Source organism: Chaetodon auriga, chromosome 8 (assembly GCF_051107435.1).
Source record: "Chaetodon auriga isolate fChaAug3 chromosome 8, fChaAug3.hap1, whole genome shotgun sequence".
NCBI lineage: Eukaryota > Metazoa > Chordata > Actinopteri > Chaetodontiformes > Chaetodontidae > Chaetodon > Chaetodon auriga.
Window position 1 is genome coordinate 27,305,687 of NC_135081.1, and position 26,216 is coordinate 27,331,902.

General features: G+C 43.7%; 1 protein-coding gene across 1 annotated transcript; it reads right to left on the bottom strand.

Annotated features, from left to right (window-relative positions):
- Window positions 1–3,366: 3,366 nt before the first annotated feature.
- On the bottom strand, window positions 3,367–16,363 carry rhbg (Rh family B glycoprotein). The gene is made up of 10 exons (XM_076737439.1): window positions 15,951–16,363; window positions 11,120–11,306; window positions 10,681–10,831; window positions 10,413–10,560; window positions 9,783–9,949; window positions 8,099–8,236; window positions 7,548–7,681; window positions 6,885–7,006; window positions 5,663–5,736; window positions 3,367–4,224 (listed from the first exon to the last, which is right to left on the bottom strand). Exons 1-10 carry the CDS (start codon window positions 16,126–16,128, stop codon window positions 4,147–4,149), a joined length of 1,377 nt encoding a protein of 458 aa, XP_076593554.1. The 5' UTR covers window positions 16,129–16,363; the 3' UTR covers window positions 3,367–4,146.
- Between the last annotated feature and the right edge of the window lie 9,853 nt (window positions 16,364–26,216).

A 26,216-nucleotide genomic window follows, 5' to 3' on the forward strand; every position in this document is an offset into this window, starting at 1 on the left:
AGTGGCTGAAACCCTCTCCAGCTGAACAACTTCCTGCATTTAGCCAGCGTCCCCCACCGACACCCCTGCTGCATCCTCGCCCCGCTCAGCTGGCATCAGTCACAACCTCTCAGCGGGGTCGCGGCTCCGTCTAGAACACTGGTGACGAGGTTGTGACCACAGCTATGGTTCCTGATACGATGTGGAACTAAATGCAAAACTCTGAACACCACAGCCGGAGCTGGTGATCCGCCGGCGCATTGTGTGCATAGCTGCTACCTGAGCAGCTCAAACAAGACGTTTCCAGATCTGCAGATTCTTCAGTGATGACGGTTCACAGAGTTGATTGGAGAGTCGATGCAGCTTTTGGGACGACTGTTCAGACTATAATGAGTGTTAAATTAACTCTGATGAGTGTGCACTTGCAGATGCACCGCCAAAGTGTTGATATTTATACTCTGAGTGATTTTTTCTGTGAGGGATCTCAGCAAAAACATAAGCACATGGAATAATTATGCAATCAAAAGATTATCACTTATGTATAAAGAATGCAGATCTGTAAAGTTACAGCGTGTAAGTACAGAGAGGAGGTACTTTTATTCAACTCTGTGGGGTTTTTACACTTTCTTCCACTGTATTTATATTTATATCAACGCATTTACTGCAACAAAAAACACTGTTTGATATAATATCTTACAGAAGAAATACTGGGAGCTTCACGAATGTCATCACACTCATGATGTTACGGCTCTTGGGGTCAGACCTAAGGGTAATAAATCCCCCTGGTGGAGTCAGCGTGGATCACATTTATCTCCATATTCAGCAATGAAAAGATGAACTTTTGTACAAACGAGTATGAATCTTATCAGACTCTGACGTCCTGTCAGCGTGTCAGATCCCCACGGTGGTTTTAGCTTCGGCCCATTACGGCCTCCACTGGGCTGTGAGCCGGCTGAGGGGTCCCACAGGGGACCAGGAGGTCCTGAGGGAGCCTATTAACCCATTATGTTCACCTCCAGAGCAGTGTTACGCACAACAATCACATACAAGCTGGAGGCTGAGCCGCAGGAGGCTACAGCTGCTTAGAACGCCGCCGTGTAGCCTGAGGCGCCGATCAGCACCATTCCCATGTCGTGCCTTGCTCAAGGGCCACATAGAGCGGCGAGGCGATAAGCTCATGAGTGTAATACAGCCTCTTAGATTTACATGTCATTTTCCATTTAAGTGGGAAATCATGTATAATTACAGCATGATCAAGCAGGGTCACGGCCGGGATGTTACAAAATATTTATAAGAAGTGTCGGTTTGCAGTAATGTTACTGCGTTCATTTCCAGACATATTCCTTAAGTGAAAGGCTCTTATTATGTTAATGTACCGTAAATGTTACTCAGAGGAAACAGGCCCCTTAAACCGAGCTGAAGTACTGGATATAAGACACTGTTCGACCGTTTTCTTTCAGCCACACCTAAAAAATAGACAAATGCAGTAATGGTGAGATATTACAAAAGATATGACACACTGGAGCCTGAGCCTAAATTTCAAAATAAAAGTCAGCGTCCCAGCAGATCACTTCCACACTGAACATCCCCCAAAACTGAGAGATGCACATAGTGACAGACTGCAGCATCCTTATGCAGACAGTAACGAGGACGTGACGTCAGCGTCCGCAGCTCAGAATAATAAACATCAACCAAACACGCAGATTTTTGTACTTTTCATACACTTATTCTAACAGCTCTACCCTGAAGGATAATTTAGGTCAAATTCAAAGACAGTTTCCTCTGCAGCTTTTAATTACATGTTATTATTTCACTCGCTCACTCTATATCTTAAACAATAGAAATTAAAACAATTAACATTTCATGCAGTGTAATTACAGCTGTGGTACAAGCTCCAAGGCCACAGAAAGACTTCTATTTTTATTTTCCTGAGCCTTCAACATATTGCAGGTATGATGCCAAACAAGCACATCTCCGGAAGACGTATGAGACAAAAGAATAATTACCATAATCATGATTATTTTTCTCTGCATTTTAATTAGCCCTATGAAGCTCAATTAAGCTCTTCAGTATGAGCGCCTATTCAGTAAACAGCTGTCCACCTGTCTTCTCCTTCCTGGGAAAAGGCTGCGGCGCCTGTTCACGCCGAGGTACCATCACTGAACCGGGCGGGGGGTCAGACGAGGCCCCTGCAGCCTGCAAGGGGCCCTCGGTATGAGGGGCGATTAATGCCACAGAGAGGCAGCCAAACAGGAAGGACATCATTAAGGTAGGCTCACTGCTCGCTCACCAGTGTAAAAACTTGATAAAGGAATTGATAGAAGACAGACGAATGATGTGTGATGAGAAACTGCAAAAACATGAAGGTTTGAGGAGGAATATGTGTGTGATTTGTTTTCTTTGTGTAACAGACGTGACGATCATTGAGTGTATAAGAACTGCCCTCACTTAACACGTGATAACATGAATGTTCCAGGTTACTTTGTGCTCAGTTTGCCTGTGTGTCTGAAGGGTTTCAACCCGGGAAAATATCTGCTTGTAAAGGGACGGCTGGAGGGTCACAGCTGCAGGGATGTAAGGACATGTTGGTGGGACATCCTGAGATTTATTCTGTCAACAAACGTGTCGGAAAGAAACAAAAATCCAAACTAACTGTCGTGGATTTTTGTTCCTCGTTCGTTTGTCTTTTTCTTATTTTTATTTCCTTTTTTAAATATACATTTTTAGGATTTAAGTTTGAGTTTTGGCACCACAGGTCCTGAAATGTTTTGCTTGATGTGCTGCATTAACTGCCTGCACTTCCTGTTTGCACTGTCACATTGGAACCAAACGTCACCCTGGATGCTGAAGGAAAGTCCGACTTTACTCGTGATTCCTTCAATCTAAATGAATGGTTAGTTGTTGATGGTGCTTCCTCCTCCTCCTCCTCCTCCTCAGTGGCATTAATCACCCCTCATACTGAGGCCCTGAGGAGAGCGAATCTTACAAGGACACCCGCTTTCTTCTGCTGTTTGATCCCTGAAAGTAAAACTGTGTAAATTACGCAGTGAGAAACAAACCCCATCTGGATTACAGGCATTAACCCCTTCAGCCGTGATTGCTACACAGTCATTAAGCCTTCAGGAAAAAAAGGACTAATGATGACTGGTCTTCATCATAACAAGCGGAGACTTGATTGCACAGCCTCTCTCCCACATTCTGTAAAATTACTGAATCACTGTAATAACAGTAACTGACTCCTCAGGGGGAGAAGAATGAAACTGATCAATTATTTCCTGAAAATGACGTTTGTTACTGTCGATACTGACGTGAAATGTGGTTTATGTCTTCGATTTTTATTCCACTTTCCCCCTCGTCACAGCACAACACAAACACTTCAATATCACGTATTAAACGAGACAAACACACTTGAATTTATTTAGCCAAAACCTAATCCAGTGTCGTGTTTCACAATACTTTCAATTCACAGAAAATTAAACAGTGAATTCACCTTTGAGCAAATGATTCAGGCCAATCTGAAAAAGGTCCAACATATAATCAACATAAAGGTACAGAATAGTGACGTTTCTATTCTAACTAATCAAATACAGTTTAATATGAAAAATAAGATCACAGAAAATCCCAAACCTAAAGTATCAGGAGATAATACACACGTAAAAAACATCATTATGCCTCTGCATTATTTAGCATGAAAAACCTTAATTTAAAATATAGAAAATAGTAAAAACAAAACTGGTTTGCTGTGAAAATGTGATCCATTTTTTATTTTCATATTTCCAGAGACTCTGTGTGTTGAGTGGAGGTTTCTGGCTCTGAGTCTGTTTGTCTTTGGCTTGAAGCGGCTGCTGATGTTCAATTCTCTAACCTGGTTTCGGGAACAATTAGACATCATCTCCCATCAAATAGACACATCATTTCCCAATGCAGTCCTCTCACAGGCCTGAAGCACAGCGTGACGCAGCTCTAGATCGGCCTCTAGTGGCAAAAGCTCGTAACGACCTCTAAAAGGGACTTTAAAATGGGAAAAAATGAGTTTTTACACACAAAAACAGACATTTGGCAGTTGACATGGGCGTGATGCAGGTTCACTTTTTACAACCTAAAGGACGTAATACTCAAGTGCTAGGATGTTAAAACCTCAGTGTGTGTGTGTGTGTGTGTGTGTGTCTAACTGTTGAGCTTCTCTGACTCCTCTGTCCTCACAGTGGTCAGCTGACCCTCATGACCCGCCTCGTCTCCGGGCACCTGGGACACACAGGAAGAAAGAGAGCGAGATAATTGAGTTTCTGGACTTCTTCGACCTCATCTGGCCTCAAACACGCTTCCACTTTCCACACTAAATGCAGTCTGTGGCTTCTCCAGGCGCACGTTCGCAGCCTCTTCCTGGTTTTATGTCATTAATTTGTCTCTAAATGTCAACATGCTCCAGATCTGAGGCGCTGCACGCAGAGTGCTTTTGTCTTTGGTTCCCCTTTCAGATGTTTATGAACATGATAAAATGGAAAAAGATGAAGATGGAGCTCAGGATGGAAAACAGCAGCACTGAGTTAATTATTATTTCCATGTCATTTACGCACAAAGGGGACAGATAATCAATCGAATATTAATCAATAAGGCTAACAGTAAAAGGGGAACAAAAACCATTTCAGGGGATGTGAATCTTCTTTATTTTTACCTTAAATGTCTAAAACTGAGAATCACACTATTTATGAATTAACATTTAAAGAACCCTTCAGTATAATGTAAAGAAATGTTTTATTTAATTCCTTCATCACAAAAATGAGAAAACTTTCCTTTTCTTTCTGTAAAATGATCAAATAAATCACAAAAACAGGCATAAATGTGTCACTCTGCAGAGTGCACAGGGTGCGATATGAAGCGTCGTGTGCAGGTAAACCTTCACACACAGAAACCAACGCACGGCGAGCCACGGACATGTTGCATTGTGGGGAAATGCGAATGACGTCAGCCTGAAGTGAAAAGGTGTGACATCATGCGGGAGAGGTTGTGTTCCTGTAATCCACCTGGCTGATAACATGGTGCCGTGGTGCATTTGCTCCACCTGGTGGTCAAACGGCGTTACTGTCTCCTCTGACAGAGATCAGCAGCGTCACAGCGGCTGATGATCTGACCGTCAGTGTGGCGGCGCCATCTTGTGGTCGTAAGATTTAATTCTGCTCTCTTTTTCAGGAGGAAACAGTAATGACTGGAGAAAATACCATGCTGACATCAGCTGACCTGCTGTGACTGAGCACATTAAACATTATCTAAAGTTTTACTGCAATTAATGGGAAACCAAAATGATTTGGCTCCTCCTCCTGGGAAACTATTAGGAAAATATGACCGTTTAAGATAAAGTGAAGCCGATGAGATTACAGCGCTGTATCATATAGGTTGCCAATTTCATAATAATTTCATTATAATTTCCTAGTATGTTTCAAAGAGAAGAACTACGGCATTATAGGAAAAAATCAAATTTCTTTGATATCTAAACAAAGAAAAATATTCACTTATCAACAGAAACCTCTTTACAGTACGCTGTATTGTCTGCTTGTCTGTACATTAACGTCACATTTCTGCACGTTCAGTCAGAACCTTGTCTCCATCGTCCCTGTCATCAGGGCCAGATAACAGGATTCTTCCCTGGAAACTTCGTGTCACCTTCCTGTTTGGTCAAACTCACCTCCCAGTAGATGCTGTCCTCAAAGCAGATGGTGTCAGGAGGAGCACCGAAGATCGGCAGCTTCAAAATGAAACCTTATGCAAGAGAAGAGAGCCTGTTACTGTACACTCATCAGTGTTTAAAATAAAAAAAAAAGTACTTTGGGATATGTGTTGCACATGTAAACATCATATCCTGGTTTCAGAAATCTGGATAAGCTCGATGTTAAAGTGTAAAAACAGGGATAATGAAGCATGAAGACGCCTGATGTTTGCAGGTCCTTCCTCAACTCATTAGTCGTGAGTCAGTAAAGCTAACAAACATGATGATAAACAGCGTGATGGTGATCATTTCGGACTGGAAAAAAAGAGTCTCGTACAGCACGATCTCGTCTTCTGATACTGAAGCTCAGATGGAGAAGCTACGTCAGCTGCACACAGGCCAGAACTGAACCGGGTTCAACTTGGGGGACAAAAGAAACGACTGTTTCAGTGGATGAGGAGGACAAACACGCACTGATGAAGACTATGGGAAACCTGCAGGCATGTGAAGAGGGACAGCTCGCTCTGCCTTAAACATCTGCTCATAGAAACAACATTAGTCATTAGTTTGGGTCCAACTCTACGATCATCCCAGTGGAACTGTGGGCATTAGGTGACGCCAGCGTTAGCGATGTGAGGATGAAGCACGCCTGCTGATTTGGGTCATGTGACGACAGATTTTCCTCAGCTGTAAATGAAACCCTCTGAAGGAAGCGCCTGAAAGTGTTGCGCTCAGTTAAATGTGGCCATTCAGGCATAAATAAAGCTGAGGTTTTAATGAAGGTTCGCCCTCGTTCGTCGCTGGTCCTCCTCGGCAGTCATATGTGTCGTTTTGGGAGTCACTGGCAATCAATCAGTGTACGAGGACGTGTTGTTTTGAGACTCTAGAAATCCAACCAGCTGAGGAAGGTAACTGTTGAGTGAGTCATTGGTGTTTGCCAACAGCACCTGCATGGTCAGCGCAGGATCAAGGGCAGTAAATCCCGGACAGTCCTGATTTGTCTGGATGTCTGATTTAATTACAGGCTGAATTGGCACAGTTATCGAGATGCTGATCAAATAAATTTGAACTTTTATCCCAGTTTGAAGCCAGAAATGTGGACGTCTTCTGACCTCCACATCAGTGCTGACTGTGCTTCTTTGACTCAAACGACAGTCCAGTTTAAGAGATATGAGAGTAACTGAGGAGATGAGACACCTACCGACAATAAGCCCTCCCAGCAGGGCGATGCCGAGGGTCACAGCGAGGGAAATGGCCTGAAGACCGCCCTGGTAAGACGCTGCAATGCTTCCGCTTGCCACATCCGGGAACACGTCATTCATTCTGAAACACACATTTTGCAGAGACGTGTGGACACGGTTAGGCTTAGACCTGCGTGCTGACTTTTCACCTGATGAGTGGGTTAGGTTTGGTTAGGGTTAGGGTTAGGTTAGGGTTAGCAGCCTGAAGAAAGCTGAGATCCGTCGGTGGTCAGAAAGATGCTGTCACCTCACACATGATCTTAGTCAAAGAGAAAAATGTGGAAATTCAGGACGAGCCGCCGCTGCTGTTTTCGGTCCGTCAGCTGAAAGCAGTCGAGCCAAAGCTTCACTTCACTCTCACTGCACACATGCTAATATCAGTCATAATCCCCATTAACAAATACATACAGCATGTAGTTTAGAAAGCAGAGCCAAAGTTTCACAGCTTGGTGTTATAAACTTCTTATTCTGCCTGTTCAGAGGATTCAAGTCTTGCTTGCAGCCACTTTTTTTTATTATTTACACCAAAGATGTTCCCAGCCAGTCCTTCTAACCCTCATCTTTTTCATAGCGCTGCATGCCTGAGGTGTTTGTAGCTACGCCAGCACAAACGAGATGTTTACCCGTCTCCATAAACGTCTTTGGTTGCCACTGCAGCAGTCACCGCTCCCACAATAGCGCCCAGGATGCCGGGCATGCCGTGCAGGTTGTGAACGCCGCAGGTGTCCTGGATCTTCAGTTTCTCCTCCAGGATGGGCTGAAAGGAGGAAAAGATGAAGAGACGATCATGTGGTTTCGACAGCTGGAGGAGAACTGCACATTTCATCTACGGCTCTTTACAGCCTCATGAACACTAACAGGTGGAAACAGATCCCACACTGAACTCACTGTGGCTTTGTTCTGTCATGAAGATGATGCATGATGACATTTCTCTCTAAAATATCCCCACATGCATTCACGTGAACGGGCTTTCCAGGTGCACTGCTGCCTCTTTTTATATTAAAGCATCATTAGATTTGATGATTTTAAAACTATTTGACAGCAGAAGCAATAGAAAATACTTACAGTCATCTAAATTTACTTCTCTGATGAGCTGAAAATGTTTGAAGCATCTAATTTGCACAGTGTCCTCCCTGCCTTAATCATAAAAGAGAAAGTGCTGAGTCATCCTTACTGAGAGGTACTTGAAGCCCAGAACAGAGATGATGCCGGCCAAGAAACCGACAATCATGGAGCCGAAAGGTGTCAGCATCATTTCACCAGCTGTTCCCGCTGCGACTCCACCGGCCAGAGCAGCATTTTGGATGTGGACCTGCAAAGAGGAGGAGAAGGTTGAGATTTCATCTGCCACGTTTGTAATGAATTTTTTAGCATTTTGAGTTTAATGATGTCGTACACATGATTCAGAATTTAACAAGAGACTCTGAAACATAATTCAATGTACTGAATGTATAATGAACAGTTTACTGACTAAAATCCAAATAAAATAAATGTGCAGACTTCAGTTAAAGACAAATTAGCTCATTGAAACGATGATGAGCTTCACATATTTAACAATCAGCTCTTTCATGTTTCATGCTGCACATGAGTGTGATGTGAGATGGGTGTGGTCAGGTGTGGTCACAGGTAGAATAAACCACGTCATGTGGCTTTGTACAGCGACACAGAGGCAACAGAGCATGAAGCGGCCCCTCAGCAGCAGAGCAGGCAGGACTATGAGTCAGGGTGTAGTTACTGCTCAAACCTCTGGGGGCAGTGTGAATAACATGAGGTAAAAGAAAAGGAAGCTAAAGAGCTGCTGCAATGTAGCTGAGTTAGCTAAGCTAGCTAGTTAGCATGTGTTGATATATTTGTATTTCTGGTCGTGCACAGAAAAGTGTTTGCTGCTCACACGTGAACGCTGATTGGACGAGAAATTATTATTATATAAGACAAAGAATATTTTAATTTGAGCAAAGAAAAGTCTGTTCTGTGCTCAGCAGGTCTTTGCTTCTTTGCACAGGAGCAGACAATAAGAACTCTCACTCAGGTTTCCTCATTTGGCCTCTGAGGGCTTTCAGGTCTGTCAGCATTCCTTTTGCTCGTGAGTGTTCAGCCGCTCTGACACTTACTGCACTAATTTATTGAGAATAAATCATCATTTTCTCAAATTACTACTATCAGTATTTTTTTAAAAAAAAAGAGAGAAAGAGGCACATGTATGACTCCAGTTGTAAAACTTGAAATCTCTAAATGTGCAAAAGACAAACAGTGAGTCTCTCACCTGCTGCAGCCTCGCTCACGCATGCAGGTGAAGCAGCAAACAGGTGGAATGCATCAGAGACAAGCTGACTCCATCAGCTGATTAGCTTACTATCAACAGGCCACGCGGTATGTCCACTCCCATGTCAGCTTACTGCACTGAACTTGATCGTAGGTTTGATCGCTATCAGCTCAGGAATGTCTCATCTTCCTATCAGGGTGATTTACCGCTGACAGCTGAGCGATGATACGCTGCTCGAATCCGTGTGAATCAGCTACAACTCACATTTTTTGGGGGGGTGTGCGTATTGTCAGGTGACACATTCATCAGCTTTTATCTCTGGAGTGACTCTGTCATGGGTTTCAAACTCTGATCCAACCTGCTGACAGGAAGATGTTGCATGTTTGCTTGGATTCATGTCTTCACTTGAGCACGACCTGCTGTGTGGGTGTTTTTGTTGTACCTTTAACCTCTGCAGCGTTCAATCTGATTGTGAACTAGAAGACTTTGAGGAAGTGGAAGCTGGAAGTTTAGGGTCTAATTCCCGAGCTCTTATAACTTTTTGTTCTTGATCTGTTTTGACTTTGGAGACCACCGTTCAGTCCAGCGTCCTCACCATGTCCAGCTTGCCGTCGTGTGCCGTGAGGGCGGACATGCCGTAGGTGGACAGAGTGCAGGCTGCCAGGGAGTAGTAGGTGTTCATGGCTGTGCGGTGCTGGTCGTCTCCGTGAGCCGTGATGGCAGAGTTGAAGCTGGGCCAGAACATCCACAGGTAGATGGTACCTGAAGAGCAGGACAGCAGGACAGCATTCGATTGGTTTGTTACTACAAACGAGGTAAAAGCTGCCCTGGGTGGTAGCTCCAAAGAGTGTGAACACGAACAACATGCAGCACGCGCACGTTTACCAGCCAGCCATGAAGTCAGGACTTATTTTGGTAAATCCCAGTTAAAGGGAATCAGATTTGTTGCAACACATTTACTGTTTCTGTATTTGATCAGATTTGAGAAGACCTACAAGTCCCAAGTGCTAAACTTTGTGTTTCAAGTCCGGGACGAGTCTTTATGTGCACTTCATCAAATGTCCCTTCAGCCAGAGCAACCTGACTGGCTGCTGGCTGATTGATTGCACACCCTTTAAAAACACCATTTTAATGTTTGGGATCGTAGACGACATTAAATGTGAAGTCAGGAGTCACAGGTGTTAAAGTCAAGTCGAGTCATTATCAGCAAAGCTGCAGCGTTTACCGATCATGGCGAACAGGTCAGAGTGGTACACTGAGCAGTTCCTGTGTTTGCTCTTATCCAGCGTCGGCCGGTAGAGGATCCGGGTCACCATGAGGCCAAAGTAGGCTCCAAACGTGTGGATGGTCATGGAGCCTCCGGCGTCCTTCGCCTGAAACAAAGCAAGCCACAACCTGGTTTAAAAGCTTAGATATATGTGATGAGTCATCGCTGTTTCGCGCTGCGTTTATCACATGAAGTACGTCACATGGAGGTCTTCAGGTCAACTCACCCCCAGAAGACTCAGCAGGATGAACTCATTGACAGCAAACAGCGTGACCTCGAACATGGCCATGATGAGCAGCTGGACGGGGCTGGTTTTACCCAGAACGGCTCCGAATGAGATGAGCACAGAGCCGGTGCAGAAGTCAGCGTTGATCATGCTGAAAGAAACAGAGTTTAATAAAACACATTACTGCAGGAGCTTCATAAAAATGCTCTGTCGGAGTGTTGTGGTTTGTAGTGTTGTTCAGCAAATATGTTCATGCGTGTGTTGTTAATGCAGGTATCCTGTGTTTGGTCTTTGTGACATTGCATAGTTTAAGATTTAAGATAGAAGATTTAAAGCTGCACTGATCTATAGTTAATATTAGCAAGTGTACAGATTTTGCATGTTTAACATATTGTTTATGTGTGCGTGCAGTCGTACGTGTACAGTGTGTTTGCGTTACCTCTCCACCCCGATGTGGATCGTGCCTCCATGCATACCGTGGAAGAAGCCCTGCATGAGCGTGGCCCACTGCAGGGCGAAGGCTGCGATCAGGAAGTTGAAGCCCACGCTGCTGAAGCCGTAGCGCTGCAGGAAGGTCATGAGGAAGCCGAAACCGATGAAGATCATCACGTGCACATCCTGGAAACCTGCACGACGTAGAAAACAGTGAGTAAGATTATGGAGATCGTGACCCTGGGAGATCAATGCTTTTTGCTTCTTTTCTTTGTTTTATGTGTGGAGATGCAAAATGAACTGACGGCTGGAGGGTTCACAGCATATCGACCCAAACACGGCAGAAAAAGTAGATTTATAGACTGATTATGTAAAGAAACACCTGGTTTGAGAAGCTGTGGGTCTTCTGAGCACCCAGTACTTCAGTGCAGCTTCTCATATTAGTGGGTTGGAAAAACATTAAATGTGGAGTCCCACAAGGCTCAGTTCTGGGTCCACTGTTTCAGCTATAACTGCTTTCAATACAACTATTGTCTTTGCTGTGCAGGTGTCACCTGTCAGATGAGTGACAGGTGACCTCAGGCCAATCTATGACCTTAGAAAAAGCATCACTAAAACCAATTTGAGGGTGACTCAAAATTTAAATTACACCTCAGAACTTGACTCCAGGGCTGCAACTAACAATTATTTAGATTATCAATCAATCTGCCAATTACTTTCTTTAATCATTGATTATGATGTATAGAAATTGGCAGACAATTGTGAAGAATGGCCATTTAACTTCTGCAGAGCACGTGTCTTCAAATTGTTTGTTTTTAGTAAACTTTTCTGATCTGTTTTTAAACTTCAAGACGAGGAGTTAATATATCAGAGTTATTAAAAATGAGCTTCAAATGTTCACCAGCCTGTTGGACGACATTAAATCCTTTTATGCCTCCACAATGAAAAACCTTGTGGTGGAGCGACTCGAGCACTTCAGCGAGGATACCCGTCACTTCAATCAACCTCATATTTGCTCCTCAATAAAACCGTCCAATCACAGCGGAGGCACTCGAGGGCTTTGTCATTGAAAGCGGCGTGTGAATGAGCACAGTTACATAAGCTTTGGTTAACGGGGCCTTTAGGTTCAGCCGTGACTCTGAAGTGACTCTGGAAAATTTGTCGCTTCGCTCTTCAAATTCATGATATTCATGTTTAGAAACTCGGCGCTCTAAAAACAAAGATCACAAACTCCCTCAACTCGCAACCTGATGTGTCCCTCAGCCTCATCGTCCCGGTTCACACAGTGTGTGTCTCACTCTCCTTATTTGTCCCAAACTGACACACACAATATCGCACTGTGCTGCGGCTGCTGTCGCCATGGCGACCATCCATTGGCATGGCGGGCCGGAGGTGCTGCCAGCGTCCCCGTTGGCATTTTGGCCCAGATACATGCAGAGACATCAGGAGGACACCATGGAATCACAGCAGGGACAGAGTCTGCTGGGTTGAATTAGCACCTCGCTGTCATCTGTTCGACGTAAAGTCAAATTTTCTGCTGATGTTTGCTTCAAATTTTGAATTCCTCAAAACGTCCGACATTGATGCTAAAAAATAATAATGATAATAATAATTCACAGGCAGCTGGTTCTTTTTTCATCAAAGCCATTTTGATGCTCCTAAAAGACACAACTAGTCCAATTTCTCATCAGGGACACGTCAGCGGCAAAGATTTCCTGCTGCAGGGATCAAACCTGTGACCTGTCAGATGGCCTCTTTCATCACATGCCCTGTTCACCTTCAGGTGATCTGTTGCACAACAGACAGCTGACACGCCATCCTTATCTCACAACTCACAGGACAACAATGCACTGACTGTGCGACCACCGACACGGTGGATTTACAGGCTGCACATGACGCTGCTTTACACACAGAAGAAGAAGCCCGTCAGGCGTGTTTGCATGTCTCTTACTCGTCCTATAGATGACCTGCAGAGTGTGAAGCTGTCTGCTCACTGCAGCATTTGTTTCCAGGGGTGTACACACACACACACACACACACACACACACAGCACTGAAACATGAAGGTGAACTTCTGTTTCAGCTCCCGTGATGGTTAAAGATTATCTGAAGTCATTAAATCTAATGGACCTTTACTCTCTGCTCTTATTGTTCTAACCTCAGACAGTCTGTCAGGAGTCAAGGCAGCAGTAGCATAACGTAGCTGCAGTAAAGGTGGACAGTTTGGTCAGATATCAGACTTTAACACAAGCGACTGCCGGTCACGTCTTTTCTTCTATGAGCTGACAGCACAGGTTTCTTTTAACCATGTTTCTCTAACGTTGACCAAGAAGTCTGAACTGACTAAACCAAACCTGAGCCCAAACCGGTTGTGGAAAAAACTTCAGAATCATGAGCTCGTGTTCAATCAAACAACCCTTTTTCTTGTTGTTGCACAATTTGTTGTTTAAGTTGAGTGACTGCAGTGATTTTCAGCAGGAGTCCTGACAGTCTGCAGCCACGCTAGCAGCTTCAAACTGTGCTTTTGCATGTTTGGCGTAAATGCTAGCATCAGCATGCTAACATTCCATGCTGGTGTTTACCTGCCTACCTGAGGATCCCAAAACTGGATTTGCACTGTGTGAAAAGGTGACGCACATATTTCTCAAGTAGTTACTAGAATAACAACTAAACCCAAAGGGAAAAGCTCATTTTCATTTTGGATGTTAAAGTCATTCAAATGACTCCAACAAATCAGGTCACTCTGGAAGCTTTGATGTGATCCTGAATTTCGTGTTTCAGGGCTCCTCCCACCTTTTATAGCATTATTAACTGTCATGTCAAAAGCTTAACACACACAATCACATCCTGAAACTGTGTCAGTAAGTGTTAGAAATACTATAACTTGTCTCTGTGTGCCAAAAGAAAGAAAGAAAGAAAGAAAGAAAGAAAGAAAGAAAGAAAGCATTCGGATGCATTTTTGCACTTCGTGATTCGATTTAGATTGTTTTAGATATTATTTTCTCTTTCCTTTCCCACATTTCTCATCTCCGCCCCACACGGTGGACTACAGAAATGTCAGCCTGAGCAGAAACTAATTGGGTGAAACAGTCAATAAAGAAAAGAGTCAAAGTTAAACATGTGTCTGTTAGCAGCTCCAGTCTACCTGTGCGGGTGTTTGTTTCAGCCTGCAGAATCCTGCAGGTTGGCTGAGCCTCAGGTGAGATGCTATTATTTTACATAACAGTTCAGCGCTGACAGGAAGAGGGCTGGGTCACCAGTACAGTTAGCCGCCTGCGGGCGGGAGGAAGGTTAAATACTGCAGACTTAAGCATTCGTCCTCTACGTTCCCATCATTCTCTGCCATCCCCCGGGGGCACGACCCCACACACCTGAGAGCCAGAGGCCCAGGTAAACCGCTCAAAGTGTCTGACTTGTTAGGATGCACCCACCAGCCTCAGTCATGTTGCTTAAGGTTGATTTGTTAAGGTGGAACTGTGAGGATATGAGTGGCTCAGTGAATTAGAAAACAAAATGTAAAGTTTTGACTGCTCATTATTTATTGATAAAAACATAATTCCCAACATTTGAAGTCTGAAATCAGACACAAATTTGTCAAACAAATCACATATTAACACTACTCCGCTGCATCAGTTCATTGTAGTGATTAGTTAAGTTTTGTGTGCAGTAAATGTTCAGGGAGCAGTAATGAGCATTTTACAGCCTGTGTTTCCCCTCCTGCCTGGGAAGGACGAAGGCTTTTATTCTACACCATCAATCCATACACATCGGGAAATTAACGATCAACGGGTCTGCCTCGATGGGACGGCAGCGGAGTGGAAGAGAAAGAATGAGACCTGTCCAATTAGGGACTGGAGCTCAGCATCATCATCGCTCTGCACAGAACACAGCGTTTCCCTCACGGCACAACAGTGCTGACAGTTAATGTCCACAATATGGAGGTGATCTGGGGGTAACATGCAAGAATGGCATACTTACAGGTATGTAAAGACCTCTGAGAGAGCATGAAAGAGAGGCAGAGTTCTGGTGTTAGAAATCACATGAAAGAGTCCACAGCCAGAAAACAACAGGCGCCGTTTGGTTCACCTGTGAGTTCAAGCTTCAGGTGTGAAGAGGATGAAACCCTCCAATTTCACAACTTTGTTAACCTTCTTTTTTTTATCCTAATCTTCATTAACAGCTAGTAATTTAAAGACAGTTATTGGTTGCTTAACAATCTGCAATGGTTTATCATTTGAGACCAGTGAGTGTTGGAACAACATAGAAATCAGCAGCTGTTTATCTCATATGTTAGCATGCAAGGGGTTAAAGTTCACTGACTTTCTTTAGCTTTTACACTCGACTCAAAAATCAGTGTGTTCTGCATTTTCCACACATAACTTTTCTAAATACAGACAAAATCAAAGTATTTATTTATTTTTGGCGACCTTTATTTAAAGGAACATCTGACTTTGCAAGTTGCATTTAAACATTTGCTGGCTTGATTTTGTTCCTCTATTCCTCAATCTGACATTAACCGCATGTCCTAAAGAAGAAGGTAGAAGAAGAACTGCATCATGGGGCTTGTAGTCAGTGTCTATCTTCAATAAACATGCAATCGATTGTAAAATAAGGGTAAATTAGACAGATTAGTGGTATTGTGATTAATTAACTGCAACATAATCAAAGCATGATAATATCTGACCTGCACAATGTTACATACAAAATTTGCAGTATTTTGGTATATTAAAGCGCCCATCCCTATCAAGTTTGCAGTATGAGTAATGAGCTTCATCCTCTGAACCTGCACCTCACTGTAACCTCTGACCCTCAACCTCCAGACCTCCACAGGACACTCACTTGGGTAGCGGTAGTAGAAGTCGTTCTCATAGTCATGGTGAGTTGTGTTATGCCACTTCTTTGCATCCGTCTCATAGTCGTACTGCACCAGCGTGCCGAAGAGGATGATGAGGATGATCTCCAGGATGAAGCAGGTGACCGGCAGCTTCAGCCGCATGTTGGTTGCCGCGTCTGTCATGTTTTCTTCCCGGTGAGACGAGGAGGAGACGATCAATGAGGCTCGATCTCAGAGTCGGGGATGAAAGGGATTAAAGATCCAGCACACAAAGTTAGACCCACTCTCTCACTCTGTCCCTCTCACACACACCCGGAGGTGTCCTCAGTGCAGAGGCAGGAGGCTGATCTGTGTGTGTGTGTGGGTGTGTGTGTGTGTGTGTGTGTGAGAGGCTGGAGGAAGAAGCTCACAGACAGACACAGAGCTGCTCTTTCATGTGTGTTTTTGTTCTGCTGGGTCACACCTACCAGATCTGCCTCCTCCATGAATAATGCAGGGAAACTTTTGGCTCCGCCCCCCTGCTACTGTACTTTTTAAGGTGGTCTGAAGAGCCGGAGCTCACCTGATGAGTCAGTAACAGGTAATCATCCATTACTATGTGATAGGAACTGTCTTTGGTAACATGTGTTGAGGGTCTCACCAGGCGGTGGGCTGTTCTGAGATCAGTTCATCTTGGAAAAAATGACTGTTGCCAGCAGCACCATTTATGCTAATATGGTAACCTTTGGATGGTAACCTAGCTATTGACTGACAGCTGTCATTCTGTCTGGAAAGTCTGGAAATGGTTTCTCTTCTCTCTGTTACTGACCTGCAGTGAGCTGATGTTGATTCTGCAGATGCTAAATCAAACGTTTCTGCTTGTTTCATGATAAATGCTTATCTTTCAAGGTAGCCGGATTCACAAGATCTCACAAGATCACGCGAGCCGAGAGTTCGTCATGAGAGGCTTCAGTTAGCAACCGTGGCCAAACAACAGTGGATTGAACCAATCAGCATCTTATGAGGAAGCACTGACAGCTACAGGTGTGGTTTAGGTGTGTTGACAGTGAAAGAAGGCGGGAGAGGTTGGCGTCAATGCTGCTGTAGCATCAGAACTGGAGACTTTCTTCACTGAAAGAAGAGAAATGAACAGCACTGAAGGCTTTTCTCCATGGAAGAGACTTTTCGCTGGCTTCAGCAAGAGTTTTGCACTTCTATGTCACATGGTTTGCTGATCTGATTGGTGGAAGTTAGCACATGATGAATGTCGATAAATAAACGGTGCATCCAATCAGTCCAAATCAGACCAAACAGTCTTTTGAAAGTGTCTCCCGTTGTCCAGTTTCCATGGACGACTTCCGAGGTGGTTCTGTGCAACAAACAACCAGGTTTGATAAACTCGAGAGCAGTACTACGCTCGCAGTGCTAGCATGGTTAGCTAACAGGACTATATATTGACTCCACATTGGGTCTGTTTGTAACACAGTGTTTTTAGTGTGTACCTTTGATCAACAGGTATTAGTGGTTTTACAGCCGCTTCAAGAGAGATCTGACGTTTCGAGCTCAGTGGGTCTAGAAAGTCTCTCTTGGGAAATATCCTGTGATGTTAATATTCTTCATGAGTCTTTGTTAGCACAGCAGCATGAACCATTTACTGCATCTGTCACCGTCACAGCAGAGGGAGGATGCAGGCACGATGGCGGCGTTAGACCAAGTGACACTGTGGTGCCTCCTCCTCTTCCTCCCGTAACGTTTGATAAGAGGTGTCACTCACGCCTGTATCTGCGTCCTCCATCTGCAGAGACACGGTTTTCTTCAGAAAGGTGAAAGAACTGGGAGGAATGTTGTTATGATTTCAGGGAATTTGAAGTATTATCTGTGGAGACCGCAGCCGTCAAACAGAAACTCAGCACTGAGCGCTTCAGACTGTTCGTCTGCACATCGGCCTCATTACGCTTCGCAGCAACCCCTGAGCGCATACTTTTTATTAAACCACAAACTAACAGGTACACTGTGTATCTGCCTGATCTTCTTCCTCTGAGCTCCATTAAAACTCATCAGTGAGCCTCTCGGTTGTTCCTTCATCACCATGAACACACACACCGTCCTGCTGCTCACTACAGCGCTAAATGTGGATTCATCCGCCGCTGAAAGTAGTCCCCAATAAATGCACTATTTCCTCCTGTTTGAGAGAGATTTGATAAAAACTACAGTGAGCAGCTGTTTTCTAACTTCAATCCCTTGTCTTTTTTATTTTGGGGAGTTGTTTTTAAAGGACTTTAATGAGGACCAATGGGCTGAGAGCCACAGACAGAGGAGAGAAGCCACAAGCATTGAGACCAACGATCGCAACACGAGAACAAGAAAATAGACAAAGTCTGTCAGTGCAGCAAACTGTCAGATTTGCATTATTATTTATGTATATATATATTTTACTTATATTCCTTTTCTATTTGTATTACGACTGAAGTCCCAGGCCGGACTCAGATATTGCGGTTTATGGTCTTCAGAATCAGTTTTACTGTCCATTAATGATGTCATAATGTTGACCAGTGATGTAATAAAAGTTTTTATGTCATCAGTGGTGCAATTTTTTTTTTTTTTTTTTTTTTTTTTTACTGCATCATCTCCTTTGAAGTCACGTTATTGATTTATCAGGGGTCACTCGTCGTGCACGTACTACAGCGACAACCTGAAGCTAAAAGAGGTCAAACTGTGGTCGGCTGCAAAAATTCTAAACATTTTACTGTTCATTTTTCTGCATCATCGACATGTTTTAAACACGTTTAGTATCACAAACAGGTTGCCATTCGTTCTAATCCTGAGAGAGAAATGCTTGAAAAGCTCATGAAAAATATGGATTCTTCTCATTTCATCACGTGAACTCATGAATTCATCTCTTGTACAGCTCAGGACAGGAGCTGGTTCGTACAGGTGCTGTCTTGTTTTTGGGAGAAACCCATTAGCTTATGTCACATCTCTGGATTGATAACTTACAGGAAGGTGAGACTTCATGCCATGAGGACGTCTTTCCTCATTCACGCCAACAGGTCTCATCTTGTCTTTTCCACTGGTCTGCTCGCGTTCCTCATTGCTTCATCTCAGCAGTTAGAGTTACAGGTTTCACTTAAGTCAACAAACCGTCAAGCCAGCTCAGGTTCACACACAAACTCCGGCCAGGTGAAAGTCAACAGGTGCAGATTCAACTGCTGCTGCTCACTGTGTAAATGACACCACAGGTGATGTACCTGTGTGGCCTCAGCAGATCTCAAAGCGTTGTGTTTAGTTATGTTCCAGTTTCAGTTATGTTTGTTAAGTGATTCTATCACATCTATGTTCGTTCCCTCTGAGGAAAACATTTAATGTCAGCGTAGCCTAAAGTTCGTTGTGGGCTTACAGTCAACGTCTCCTCCTAAATGATCATTTGTGATGTCTTACAGCTTATAAACCAACATTAACTCATCTGGCAAACACTGAACATAATTCACTGCTGATTTTAGCTGCATGTGAAGTGAATAAAGAAAATGCTCGTCTGCCTTCATGATGCAGTTTACACATTTTCTCAACTGCTGATTTATCAAGCTGGAGTCTTGCTGAGTAAAACATGATGTTGAGTTTGGCAGAAGACCTGAATAATATATAAAAAGTGCATTTTGTCAAGTAATAAACAGAAAGCAGAGTGTGACCTGTCCTATAATCCATCACAGGGCACATTGATAGAGGAGCCCTTCACAGGCCGCCACGCAAGGATGATGAGCTTTTTACAGCCAGGAGAAATATATTACTGAAACACTGACTAATGTTTAACTACGACTGAAATGTGACATCAAACCATTTACAGTTTAGACTGAGCTTAATTTAAAAGTCCTGTCAAATCGAATGCTGGTGCGATGACTGATGCTCTGAAGTCAATGAAACGAGGGCGTTGTTGTTAGAAACAGAGGCTTTGTCAGAAATCAAACATCAGAGCGATGCCATCATGGACAAACCAAACAGAAAAAGATTAAAACATTGTGATGCTGTTGTGGATCAATAAACTGAAGCTCTGAGATCAAATGAACGATCTGATGAAGTCAGTTTGTCTGATGAAGCAAACTGTACTCATTAGGCACCAAAAAGAGGGATTTGTTCTAATCTAAACGCAGCTGATATCAAACAGATTACATGATTGAAATTAACAATAAGAAATGAGAAACATTTAAAGTGATCAAAATAACCCAACACCAGTTCAAATACAACTTTATGTTTAAATCCAGCATTTCCATGAGGAAGCAGATCGAGTTCAGTGGAAGCTCTGCAGAGCGTCACGTCGCTGCGGCGTCCTCTGGGACTGATTGCAGTAAGTCGGTGCAGCTGGATGTCGTTGACTCTGTCTGCGCCTCCTCACCTCAGGCTCTCCTCTTCTTTCTCTTCGTGCTGCCTTGTTTTAGTCTCATGCTCTGTTTTGCACCTCGCACCCTTCACTCATCACATCACTGGTTTCACTGATTTACACACCCCATGTTTCGCATTCAGTTTAGTGTTCTTAACTTTGAGTTAATGAAATATTCCTTAATTGTTTGCTTCCAGACTTTTGGCAAAGTAACTGCATGTCTTGTCATGTCTGGATTACTTTTGATACTTAAGACACGTCTGTTTTCTTCTGACTTATCCTGCAGCTCTTTTTAATTAGTCTCGATATTTGCAGCAGTATTTGAATGATTCATGTCTGATTTGCCTCATGACTCTGAGAAGAAGAGATAAAATCTTTTGACGCAAACTTTTTCGTAAATTGTGACAGGAATCCAAAAATCAGCCCTTTCTTAACACAGAGGACTGTTGATGCCTCAATATTGGGATTTCTAAATCAGTTTGTAGATAAAAATTTCTTTAAAGTAAATTATCTTTATTATTTTTCTAGTTTGGGTGTTTTGATACAAGCGAGCTCCTTCATAGTTTAATTTTCCATTCAGACAGGAGAGTTAAGTGTCGTTAAAACCAACAAAAATAGCTGAAAATATGCCCACAGATGTAAAAAAAATGATGATTTAAATACCAAATATCAGCTCTGTCGTTCATCCATACGCTCATTTTTTTATCCTTTTCCTCTTCGCAGCTTATCAGATACGATCATTCATTCCTTTGTCGGGCTGATTTTTGATGGACTGGTTGGATTACAGGGATTGTAGTTCATTTGTTTATTTTCTGTTGAACGTCATTCCAGAGTTCACTCAGCAGGAGAAACATGCACGAGTCTCGTGGTAGTAAAAATACAAAGCGCCCCAGTCATTCTTGACAGATGTAGATAAAACTAACAATTCCTAAAATACTTTCAATTACAGCGGGAATGTCGCAACGCAGCTAGTCCTGTGCCAGTGGTTGGTAGATCAGAAAGTGCTATATAAAAACATAACAAGTGTGGAAAATCAAAAGTAAAGCAGGATGTGTGTGCACAGAATGAATAATTCCAGTTATTAATGTGTGTACAAAAACGCGAACATGTCATCAAACACTTCTTTGAACAGCTTCATGCAGAGATGACACAGCAGGCAAAGCTGCACCGCAGCTGAAGTACATCCACATATCTCCGTCCAAAATCAAAACAAAACTGTATTAAATCGAGCTGCTCAGTTAGATTCAATTGTCCATGGCCGAACAACTTTCACTGTTTATTTCTCCCCTGGATTAAGCAGCAAGCTGACAGCAGTGAAGGAGCTGATCAGCGTCGCCGGAACAACGTCCACGATCAGACATGCATCAAAAAACACGGACAGATGTCAAGACTGGGACGGTGACATCAAGACGAAGCTAACACGCTGACGTTTGGCAGGTAGCCTAATGCTTACCATGTTCACTATTAGCATGTTAGCAAGCTAACACTTGGTTATTAGTAGACATGATGATGGCGCTCGGAGAAGAATCAGGGAGAACCAGAGCTTTTCACCCTGACTGGAACATGAATGTGTGAACAGGACGATGATTCACTGAGATATTTCTTAAAAACCCACATATTTCAACCTGCTGGTGGCGCTAGAGGAAAAGTCAGGAGATCACTGCCGTCACCGCAGAGATATTGAACCAAAATGTTGGAGGTTGACCTTCTAAAATATGACATTGTTCCACGTTGGAGTGCTCATACAAGGCAGTTAAAAAACATTAGCTCCACCTCCAGCAGCCACAACATTAAAGTGCTTCCTGCACCCTCATTCCACTTAATTACACCTTAAAGGAAAAATAATACAGAAATACAATGTAATGTATATAATAAAAAAAAAACTATGACGACATCCTGTTAACACTTTACTTGCAGGACTAGAAATGAAGTACCGTGTCAGCGTGCTTTTGCTCGGTCACAGTCGTGGATGAAGTATTCAGGTTCTTCCCCCACTGAGTTCTTGAGGACTTGTTGGTTGTGTCTTGTGACTCTCATCTGGGACTCCACAGGTCCAAGTGTGCGTGCCACTGATTTTTTTCTGCCGTGGACATGGAAGCTTCTTGTCAGTCCATCAGTGCAGCAGGCTGGCTCCTGGGCCCCTGTGATAACACAATCTCCCAATCAGAGGTGGCAGGGCATCAGTAGTAACACCATGGAGGCTACAAGAGGCCTGGCACCAGATGACATGAGATACGAGCAAGACCAAACCTGCCTGTTATGTAACACAGAGATAACATACATTAGGACGCTGCACAGGTATTTCACACTGAACTTGCTAATGTACAGTGGAGCTATTATGCTGCGATGGGGGGGGGGGTCTGCACGCTCATTTCAGAGAGAGTATCTGAGCAATGCAAAGACATGTCATCCACGGGGTCATAGGAGCCTCTCGTTTCTAAAGATATGTGCCCAAACGGAGGGATTTCATGATGGTCACACTAAAACTAAATAAAACTGATTATTAAATGGACTAAAATAAGTTATAATTAAGATTTAAGGCATGAATGTCATTTTTCTGTGGAGATCAGTGTACCTGCAGGTGTATCTTATCACTTTTTTCCCAGGAGGATATAAAAAAGTGTCCTTGTTCTAGGAGACTTGTAGATACTGTAAATATTCACACACACACACACACACACACACACACACACACACACACACACACACACACACTCTTGTATTGTCTGGAGGTTTTGTGTGCAGAGAAAAACAGCCCGAGCAGCTCCAGGCTAAACAGAGTAGGACAGGTATGTGAATGTTGACTTATCTCGTTCCCGTCTCAGATCTCTATCTACCTGTGTGACACGTGGGGCGTCGCCACGTTACAAAACTAACTCAACTAGTAGGTGATTGGTTGACGAGCTTCAGGTCAACATGTTGGCTCTCCTGTTTTTGTTAAAAGACATAATAAGTTCATCTGCATTAATAATATGTTTTTCACCAAAACAAGAAAAATAAAGTTGAAATAAAGTCACTGATGAAATTCATAACACCTGGCAGGCAGAGCGGCCAATCAGTGACGAGCCTGCATGCCCGCTGGGAGACTGGCGACAGTCACGTGCCACACGTCTCACATGATCATCAGCACACCGTGCCACCCCCCCCACCCCACCCGAACATTTGAACGTTTACATAATGATTCGTTAAAGCAAAAAACTTCTCTCTCACCAATTACCAATTTCAGTGTTGTGTTCAAGACTTTGCTGTGTTCTAGAGTATCTGCTGATATGAATTATTATTATATAAGCGTCATTTTTAGAGAACAAGGTATGTCAGGGTTCACTTACCCAGCATTCATAGCGTGAAAGGACTCCTGAATGCAGCTGGTGAAAGACCCACAAAGGAGAGAACAGTGAGGGAAGGAAGGAGTTCTCCTGGACTCCTTTTGTTGAAGTTCTTCTGGAAACACAAAGATCTGCATCACACACTGATTGAATTTTCATGACGGTCACACGACATCTTTCACGCTTCTGAGGAAAAGAGTGCAAAACTGTTTTCAGTCCCATCCTGCTTATTTGAAAATGTTCATTGTTTGCTTTACAGCGAGGGGTCAAAGGTCAAATCCGGGTCCAACAAAAGGTACCCGCACTCACCTGCATGAATAGCAGGGGATACAGGTAACCCTCGCTCAGACGGGGGGCCTCTCCGAGCTGTCAGGAACATTTGCTTTTCTAAACCGAGAGAGGGCAAATCTGTCACGACGCTCAGGCGCTGTCACTCTCAGCGGGGGCTTCAGGAGACGGGGCATCTGTAGGAATGTGAACAATGTTCGAGGGGTAGCGTGTCGTTACAGGGGGAAGAGGGAACCTTTCAGAGAGGTGCATACTTTCACCCACGAGGCCGCCTTCATGACCCCGCCGCCTGTCACGTCTTTCGTCAGGAGTCACGCACCGCCGCACCACGCAACGGCATCTGGGCTGCAGGCGGAGCCGACCTGCCTCGTATCAGCCTCACTCATCTACTGTACATGAATGTGAGAAACATTCAGTCGTTTAGCACTTCAGTTTCAGACAAACGGCCGGTTATGGCAGCATGAATCTGCTGAAAATAAGAGAGGCAGATCTTAAATTTCTGTTCTTTTCAAATTAGTGTGACACAAACCTGAACAGGATGAATTAGTGATTCAGAATTAGTGACTGGAATAAATGAGTCAGAGCTCCGCTCACTGCTTCAGGAGCGTTACCTCAAAAACAACTCGCAGGGCAGCGAGAACAAATCCATCAATCAAATGGAAATGAAGTGTCAGAGCTCACCTGCAGGCTGGATGAGTTAGTGAGAGCCTTCAGCAGCTGCAGAGGAGAAGGAAATCAGTCAAAGTGAGACCTGAGAGACAAGAACCTCAGAAGTGACTGATCCTCATTTTCTCTGAGAGAGAACAGAATCTGTCAAGGCTTTCATCGTCCCCATCGCTCAAGCTCAAGTCCAACTGACTTCAGTTCATTATGAAAGAATACAGTGAACATTTTGCACCACAGAATTTGTGTTAAAGCTTCCACACGATGCCATGATGAGAACTTAGTGTGTTCAAAATAAACTGTGTGGTTCTCAACATACAGCTGAGCCTGTTTAACTTCATTTAAAAGAGTTGATGGAATCATAATATGAGATTTTCACCCTGGTCTGTTCAGCTCATGTTTGACCTCTGACCCCACTTGTTAAGATTAGAGCCAGTGTTAGAATAAAACAAGTATGAAGGCCTGAGGTTCATTGGCAGTTCTCAGCATATTTATACAGTCCACACACAGCAGAGGGCAATGTTTGTTCTGCTTTTCACTAAGATTACTGGTGCTGATGATGAAGAGAGAAGAACGAAGCAAAAGGAAAAGATGGAAAGGTGTTGATAAATGACTGGAGGCACAAAGAAATGTGACGGCTGTCAGCTGAGAATATGAAAAGAGACTGAACAGAAAACAAAAGTGTTGTACCGCAGCTCTAAAGACGATATATTGATACGAGCTGTCTGATGTTTGGCCTGATGGTGGCAGTAGAGAAAAGGTCAGCAGGGTCACCACGAGGAGTCGCCCTCTGGGGGACGTAATGGGTCCGCTAATGTCACAGGACGTTGTTGAGATATAATATGATGCTCTGGACCCACAAATTGACCAACTGTTACAAAACATAACGAGACGAGAGAGATGAAAAACTGCAACGTAAGAAAACACGTGAAAACAGACAAAACACGCCAAGACGTGTGAGTCAGTGCTGGAAAATGAGCTGACAGTAAGCATAACGTGCATGTTGATCAGCTTTGGATGCTTTGGACAGACAGATGCAGTGCTGCAGAGACAGTTGGCTGTTTTCACCTAGAGGTGTTTGGGTGAATACTAATTGGAGGGTAAGAAAGAGTCCCATTGATGACGGAGCACAATGGAGCAGCAACACAAGCAAAAACAGAAGAATCCCATTATTTCATCTTCTTTCCACATTGGCCGGTGTTTGTGTGACCGCCGCCTGCTGTCACTGCGTGGAGACCGTGACCGTCACAATGCGGCCCTTGTGCCCGGGGGCCACGGCGGCAGAGGAAACTAGAGCCGACACAGCTTCCTCTCCCACTGCCCCCAGAGCCGTGTGGGCAATAACAAAGATGGCTGAATGCACACTATAGTCCTCTTTGGCAGCAGCGCTCTGGGAAAGGTTAGAGGACACAGGAAGGCTTGTTGTCCGCAGGGTTCAGTGATGGCTCATCGTCGTATGCACTGTATGCCACAATATGCTGCTCCACAGCAGCAGCCAACATGCTAATTTGACTTTTTAATTAGTCAAATGTGTTTAAAAAACACCTTTTAATTGTACACTTGTACAATCCAATATGATCCAGTACAACAACTCCGCTGTGACCTTACCTTTATAAAGATTCTTTTTGTTTATTTATGATTCT